This window comes from Ips typographus, linkage group LG1 (genome assembly GCF_016097725.1).
Source record: "Ips typographus isolate SLU linkage group LG1, UJ_Ityp_2.0, whole genome shotgun sequence".
NCBI classification, from domain to species: domain Eukaryota; kingdom Metazoa; phylum Arthropoda; class Insecta; order Coleoptera; family Curculionidae; genus Ips; species Ips typographus.
Window position 1 is genome coordinate 12,182,522 of NC_138422.1, and position 8,462 is coordinate 12,190,983.

The following is an 8,462-nucleotide window of genomic DNA, read 5'->3' on the forward strand; positions in this document are numbered from 1 at the left end:
CAAATAACACTAAGACTAGCACTAGCAATGCTCAAATCGACATCAGAACAAATTATTGCAACTTTCACAAAAGTATGATACGTTGTCATGCTGATATGGGCTTAATACTTTATTTTGGGGTTAGGTCAGGATTACTCAACTTCTTAAGCTGGGTTTATACAGCGCACAAAGCATAACTTAATGCATAACATTGCACAAGAAATCACAAGAGTTTCTTTTTGGTGTTTATTCAGTCGCACAACATATAATTTTTAACCAATGAAAAGAGTTTATGACAACACGTGATAAATGTCATTGCAATGTGAAATGTTATTTTTCTGTCACTTGCCATTTGTCAATCATCTCAAGCACAGATAAGGAATAAGGACGATAAGGCAAAAAAGGTGTGCTTGCTGTTGTAAAGTTGGAAAAGGGGTAAAAAACCATTTTTAATAACAACAATATATTAGAATTCTCCATATTTAGAAAGCCAACCCAAACCGACCATGCCATCCCTGATGATTCCAACCACCACTCGCAACACAAGATGGCAGCGTTCAGGTGTTATTATTCCATGCTATTTCCTGCATAGATTAACCTTCTGATAAATAACTGAAAAACAGAACTGGCACTACTACACATTTTTATTTGGAATTGAGAATATACTTACTGCAGAGTGAGGGCAAGACGTTTTTTTTGTCTTGTCTTTCTGCAAGAATGGCCCCACAAGAGTTAATAACTTATGGAACAGTTCTGGAGTCATATGCGTATATTTGAAAAATTGCTCTGTATCATGTTTTTCTGAAAACTGAACTATTTTTACAAAAACACTATGTTCATTGCGTTTTCTATTCATAGGTCGCGTTTTAAACCTCGGTATTCTCCTTTTCTTGACATCTAAGCTTAATGCTGTAGCTGCAGCACCCATCAAGAGTAGAATCCCCCATTGTTGCCAAGGTTCCATCTGCAATTGTTTAATAAATTCTTGATGTAAAGAGAAACTAATTAGCTCTAGATAATTTTTATCACTAAACTCTGTTTTTCCGTAGACACTTCAATTGTTTTTATTGCACTAAATGACCAAAAAATCACAAATACAAAATCAACAACAAACCACAATTCTTGAACAATCCAAATCCACACAATTCATAAGCAAAACAATAACACAATACAATGACGGACGGTGGATGTCAAAATATGACATTACAAAATTTTGCGGACGCGTACAGCTGTTTTCGCATAAGAATTGTATAGAAAGTTAAAAATTATGAACTTTCTATGCGGTATTGTGCAAGTGTTGTGCGCTGTATAAACGACAGTAGGCATTACTGTAAAGCCAACTGTCTATGTTATGCATTGTGCGCTGTATAAACCCAGCTTTAGTCGTAATCAAACTTATTTTTTGTCTATGAGAACACAAAGTAGTAGTTCAGGTTACTGGAACACCCTCATTATAATTATTGTAGACGTACAAAACATTGGTTTTCATTCAACGGTTTGACTAAGATATTAATTTATAATTTCTACAGGTTTGAGCGAACGTATCAACCCAATGTCGCCTTGGCACCGACGCCCAAAAAACACCGGTACGGAAGGTCTCACGAGAACTTCAGTAATTTAGCCACCAGTCCTCCGCAGTGTTCGTCTAGTACTTCCATCGAAAGAGCAGAGGTTCATTCCTCAGTTAAAACTGAACCAGAGCCGTCTCCTTTGACTAACGGTCATGCTGTTAAGGTACTTAATTGCTAAACCTAATAGAAACGTGTATTTAACTGGTTTTGAGATGTTTACAGGAGGAATCGGATTGTATCAAAACGCCCTCTCCTACGCCGCCTGAGAAGGTGTCTGTGCTCCAGAAAACCATCTCGGCTAGGGTTCCACCTCAGCTGAAATACAATCCGGAAATCGAGTTGTCCACGGACACGGAGGACAGCGCGTCCGAATCTTCGGAGAAACACCAGCACGACTATGTGAAGCTGGAGGAGGTGCTAAAGACGGTGATCGACGAGGACATTCGCGAAAAAGTGCTGGAACTGTTCAAAAACCTTTCGAAAGAGCGGGAACTGGCGGTGTTAGAAACGCGGCTCAAAGACCAAGACCGAATTACCGAGCTGGAACGACGTAACTCCCAATTGGAACGCGAGAATTCGGATTTGAAGAAGGAGTTGGAAGATCTCAGGATTCAGGCAGAGAACAACAACAAACCGCCTACGATCCGCGATAATATTATAGTGAAGGATTCTAGCGCCGAATTGGTAACCAGTTCTTCCATTATCCAATCGCCGCCTGCCAGTGTGGAAAAAGAGCCCGCGTCTCCGACGACGCCAGCGCAGAAAAGCGTGATAGCCAGTGTTTCGAACGGCGTTGCCAGCAGTAGTGCGGAAGCGGAAGTGATAAAGACAGCGCCCGAATGATCCGTCATTGTGATGCGCACCCGGTTGCGCGGGATTACACTGTAGAGAACAAAATCGGAAAGGAAATTTGCGTTCGAGAGAAACCAGTCAATTAGACACGATGTAAGGAATGTAAACTTGAAAAGACATACGGTCTGTTTATGTATGTATAATCGATAAGACTTTTTTTGTACAAAACGTTTTAGCGCGCCGGCGCCGTAAAGTAGACACCAACTTGTATATAATAGATTTTTAGGACGTTTTATGGACAATCTCGTTTTAGCCGAAGTCCGGATATTGATAATTTTGTATTAATAATAACCGAATTTTTCGCGGCCAGTCCGGACCTTACGGTATTCGTCTGAGACTTTTTTTTTTGAAGTTGTCGCTTTTTGTACAAACGCCGCCCGTAGGGCTTCGACAGTATCGTTTTTGGAACAAAAACGAATCGTAGTTGTTAGTTTTACCAGAACTCGGGGTAAAGTTGTTCTTGTTGAGCAGTTTTTCGGTAGCGACTTGGACAGTCGAGGTTTTTTGCGTTGGACGATAATATGCTTTCTGAACGTTCATAAACTCGGTGATTTTTACGAACAAAAATTTAGTACGAATTAATTAAGAGTGGTTTATCATAATCAACAAATGGCAAAGAACTTAAAAAATACACAATTAAAAACCACATCTGAAAAATTTTATCGTTTACAGAAATAATGTCAATGAAACTCAAAAAAATGACATACGGTAAAAGGTAAAATTTACAAATTTGATTTTAATCAATTCTAGTTGAATTTATTATGTCACGACTGATTTAAGAGTTTTGATTAAACACGTCAATGAATATATTCATTTTCGATTTAAATATTATCGATGTTCACATAAAAAACACATAAACATGTCATTAGAAAATAACAAATTGCATTTTCAAGTTTTTTTGAATCACCCAACTTTTATACTTGATAAATTGTAATACAATGTCTCAAAAATGACTAATTTATAATTCCTAATTTTTGATGTTTCTTAATTGTTCGGTACTACATCACTCAAACATTGACAAGAAAGTCTCAGTTTCTTTTAGCTATTTATGTACCAAGGGCGTTAGAGAGAACCGAAAGCCGAAACTGCCAGAGGGGTTCGAGGGATAGGTTCCGGCATAATGGACATTATACTCTCCCTAACGCCTGTGGCGCATACAATGTTTTATGTTTCACCTATTTCAGCAAACATTTACTGTTTCTGGCATTGAAAAGTAAGGTATACCTTTATCGGGATGTTGTTTAGTGTTTTTATTACCTGAATGATGTGACTTTGATAGTCCTGTCAGTCAAAGAAAATGAAGCAAAAGGTAACGAAAATGTATTACCTAAAAGTCAAGAGCGGGTCTGGAGCGATATGGGTGCCACCACATATTTTTGTTTTTTGATTAAATTGATGTCATATTGTTTATTTAACTTAGTTCTACCCAAAAAAGGGTGGATGAAGCTGTTTGTTGGGAAAAGAATCGTAAAAAAAACGGTTACACCAAGCCTAGGAAAAATTCCTCCCCCGATATGATATAAGACGTTTAACATGAAGGCTTTAATGGTTAAATAGCTTAAAAATTAGTAAATTAAATAAAGTATTTTTAGTTTTTACATGCAAAGTGACACTTTACTATCTAGAATTACTGTTGACAATGCTGACCTTAGTGTCCTATTAGTGCAAGCGGCAATATTTTTTTTTTTAACCATAGTGGCCGATTCATATATGTAGCAATAATTATTAAGATCTCAAAAAGAGAAAAAATATGAAAAACTTTTTTAGAATGACTACTAATTTTGAACCGAAAAGCAGTTACGTTTGACAACGTTGCTAGGGTTGTTAGGCACCAAACAAAATGTTCAACAATCACGCTGGTGGTGCTGGTACTGATCAAAAACAAGTCATTTAGGTTTAGTATGGCGAATGCCATAAGAAAGGAAACAACGTGAAAATATGAGTTTTTTCTGCGTGAAGGTCACTCATCCACCCTTATTTTGGTAAAAGTAAGTTAAATAAACAATCTGACATCGATTTCATCAAAAAGAACTAAAAATACGGTGGCACCTAAATCGCACCAGAACTCTATTTCTTGCCACTAAGAAACGACGTTTCTTGAAACGGTGTTCAGAGAAATTTGAAGTTGACGACCGAATTCCTCAGCCGGTTGAGTGGAGACCTCTAAAATAGTCTACGAGGAATTGTCTTGTGCGGTGCACTTCCAAGAGGCGAAAAAGGTGAAAACCTAGGAGAAGACCACGTGGATGTGACAGTTACGGTTATAATTTCCACTCTACTCTACTCTACTCGGATCGTGCCCTTAAGCGATTTTTTAGGCCTTGTTGTGTGTGTAAAGTAACTTTTGTGAAAATTCTAGAGGTTCAGGGGCACAGGCCCGACTTTCTGAGCCTCTTTCGTATTGAGCTGGCAAATACCCTAGTTGGTAACGCCAAAAAGAAAAAAAGAAAATGCAACAAAAGGTAACGAAAATTTATTATCTAAAAGTCAAGAGCATCCTAGGATAGGAAATACGTAGTCTTTATGCCATAGAAGATAAAAGATGACATTGCTAATATTGAAAAAGATTTCAGGGCGTTATGATAACGCTTGTCTATAATGCCCTCAGGTTGTTATGAACACTATAATCTACACCGTTTCCAATGTATTATGTATTCATAACGTATAGGTGAAACATAAAATATTTTATCGTATCATTGAAGATTAAAACGATTTTATATGAATTCTTTATTAATAATTATCAACATCATAAATGTACTAATTCCTTCATAAAACCTTAGTTACTAATAATACGTTAGTTACGAAGGACAACAGGTTCTATAACAGAATAATATTACAACGACTTTTCATGAATATTCAAAACAATGTTTTGACAGTTTTTAAACTTAACGGATACTCCACTGCCTTTGGAGTCCACGATAATATTTATGTCTTCTAAAGGCTGATTAATGGCCGAGTATGCATTCCTCTCTATTTCATCCGGTTCCTTAGGGCTAATCCACTGCCAGAGACATCGCCGATTTGAATTTTGCGAGCAATGGAAACTTTCTTGTACACTTTCTTCTAGTTCCCCTCTAGCAACCTTTGTTGATACCCATCCACCAAGTTGTTGTAAACCTAATATATCCCCTCCAGCATTAACAAGAAAATTTGCCGAAGATCTTCTAACGCAGTGACCAGTATACATATTAGGATTTTCAAGTTAAAGATACTCAGCTATTTTTTGAGGTAGTTTAGCGAAGAAATGAATGCCGCAGGGCTGTACTGTACATTTTTCTTTTCTATATGATAGAAACAATCTTCGGTGAGTAACATGGGCTGGCCTTAACATTGCATACTTTTTAAATAAAAGCACAGGATTGACTTCGCCCTCAGATACAATCGCGAACGTCCGTTTCTTGTGGGTTTTGGAGTCGGGAATAGTTACAACCAGCTTGTCTTCTAAAACGTCAACATTTTCCGTGGTCATCTTGGTTAGTTCATTGGTTCGGCAGGCTCCTCCAATTCCAATTAGAAAGGCCACTTTTAACATCAAAAACTTTTTGTCGGCAGCAGAACGTACAAATTCGTTGATTTGTTCTCTTGTAACCTTTGATTTTTTTGCTCTATGGTATATCCGACGTTTTTCTTCTTGATAAAACGTATTAAAGATTAAAGCGCCGTATTTGTCGATTTTCACTCTTTCCTTCAATTCTAAGGTCGCTGGTAACATGGAATATTTTGGCCATAAGGACGAAGCAGAATATTCTGCAGCGAGTTTTGCAAAATATGCTAGCAACACCGTTTCTTCTGCACCTCGAACTTGTACTTGGTTTCGCCACACACAAAACTGTTCATATTCTTTCTCATACTGGACTTTCGATTTTTCCGGAAGCAAGTTCAACCTTATAGTGTTGGCTGCAGCCAATATATTATCAGGAATATCTAAATTTTGCATGATTTTAATGCGGACAACAAAAATTAAATGACATACAATTTTGTTGATTTTGTTTTCGCATCGCCGTTGTCAATGATACGATAAAGCTTTGAATGTAACTCGATTATTGGCGATTCAACACCGTCTCGGACAATGCATTAGCAATTAGCAATGTCCACGACTATTATAAATCGCATAATAATCCCGTTACATTAATAGCTATAATGAAACTGGACAAGTTACATTCTTTTTATTTTGGCTTTGCTTTATTTACCTAACTAGCTATTTGTAGACTACGTTCATAAACTGATCAAACCGCACTTCTTCTATTTCAGAAAAACATTAAATGCATACTAATAAACACTCGGTTTTTATGATTATATTAATTTTTCGGTAAAGAATAATTATGAATTTGTAAAGAAAGAGAAAAATGAAGGAATTGAGCAGTGTTGCCACAGATAACTCAAAATTGACTTTTTATAGTTGAAATTGTTTGCATTGGTAATCTACCTAAACTCTTTAATTTCAAAAAATAAATTCTTGATTTTTATTTTTGATAAACTAAACTTTCGCTGACGTTTTAAAACATTCAGAGAGCACAATCGAAACAGAATGAGATTTGTTGAAGGTTTTTTTATAATATTACGATTAAAGTACAAAACGTGGTGCAAAGCATCTCCCAGTATGTAACATTTTATCTTTGATGCGAATGTCGGCGAGAAAGAACTTAAACGACTTTTCTGAGTGCGAGGCAAAGTCAGCAATATAGAGTTGATTATAGACGACTTGAGCGTTGCTTATACGAGAATTTGCCGCTGCATTTCGGAGTTTCGACCAAACTTTCGGGGACAAGAGTGCATTCTCAGGAATATTACGAAATTATATAAAGTTACTATAACAATCACTTCGTATACAGCGTAGGTTTAAAAAGATGCGCGAGCGCATATCAAATTTTTTTAATTTAGCTCCTTTTGAAATACAGCGGCGACTTTTAGAGGCAATGACGCGAGCAAAGGCGCTTGAACTAATATTTTAAACAGTATTCCGCAATATCCAAGTGTATTTATTACTACTCACTTTACCTAGGCAAATTAGTAGAAATCTGAGTCCTTTTATTTAAAAAAAAACCTTTGCTCGTACGCGTCTATTTGTGGCTTTAACAAGTGTGAGTGTGATGGTTTGAGTGTGTTAATTGAGTAAGATAACGAAAGCAAACCATTATTGGAAGGAACATTTGGCAACCATTGCGGTTCTATGTAATTTGCAGTGTATACAAACATTGAACTTCAAGCTTTTGGATTGACTAAAACTACTTAACAACCACTTTTAAATTGTATACACTGCAGTATTAATAAGACCAGCTCCTTTCTTACTAAAATTTGTACCTGCAACAGGTTAATTTTCTTCTGGTGACGTCAAGCTACTTTAACGCGCGTTTAATTTCTTCTAAGTTATATATGTCTCTATTTTTTGTTAACGCTTTAAGTTTACTTGCATGTTATACCATATTTTTTTACACCGTACGTTTTATTGGATAAAATTTGTGATATACTTACGACAGGTTTGAATTTTAAGATTTTTCGGCCATTACCGTTAAAGGTACTTTTTTATAGGCGCCGTAGTGTTCAGTCAACATTAGCATCAGTATTTTTAAGGCCGATTTTAACGTTTTCGATATGCCGAGGAGGGTGGGCTCTAGACGTGGTGAAATTCAAAATTGTTCCTAATATTTTTAATATTAAATAATAATCGTTCGACTGCCATTTTTTGAATTTGTATAGCAATATATACAAAGACTTGTTGGCTGACCCTCCGACCGGGCTCACTGTTTTCAACTATTATAGTTCTCCCATTTTCTATGCGGCCTTGTCATTTTAATTTCGTTTTGAGTAACGCGTCGACTTTCTTTCCTAAAGTTTTTAAAACGTTTCGGAAAAATAATTATTGTTAAATTTGTTATTAAATTATATATTTTGTGATCTCAAAATATGTAAGAATACTGTTACTTGTAGTTATACGCATTATAAATAAGTTTGTGTGTGTTATATAGCTATATTATTACAAGATAATATACACAAATTATTACGTAAATATATATATTTCTGAATTTTATGTGTCAAACCAATAAAATGCATTATTTATAA

General features: G+C 36.1%; 1 protein-coding gene across 1 annotated transcript in view; it reads left to right on the top strand.

The window, feature by feature from the left end:
* The window catches only part of Snoo (Sno oncogene), a 103,039-nt gene extending 94,577 nt beyond the window's left edge, over window positions 1-8,462 (top strand). The window contains exons 8-9 of the mRNA XM_081981938.1: window positions 1,509-1,713; window positions 1,773-8,462. Coding sequence (XP_081838064.1) covers window positions 1,509-1,713; window positions 1,773-2,393 — 826 coding nt within the window. The 3' untranslated portion in view covers window positions 2,394-8,462. The remainder of the gene's footprint in view (window positions 1-1,508; window positions 1,714-1,772) is intronic.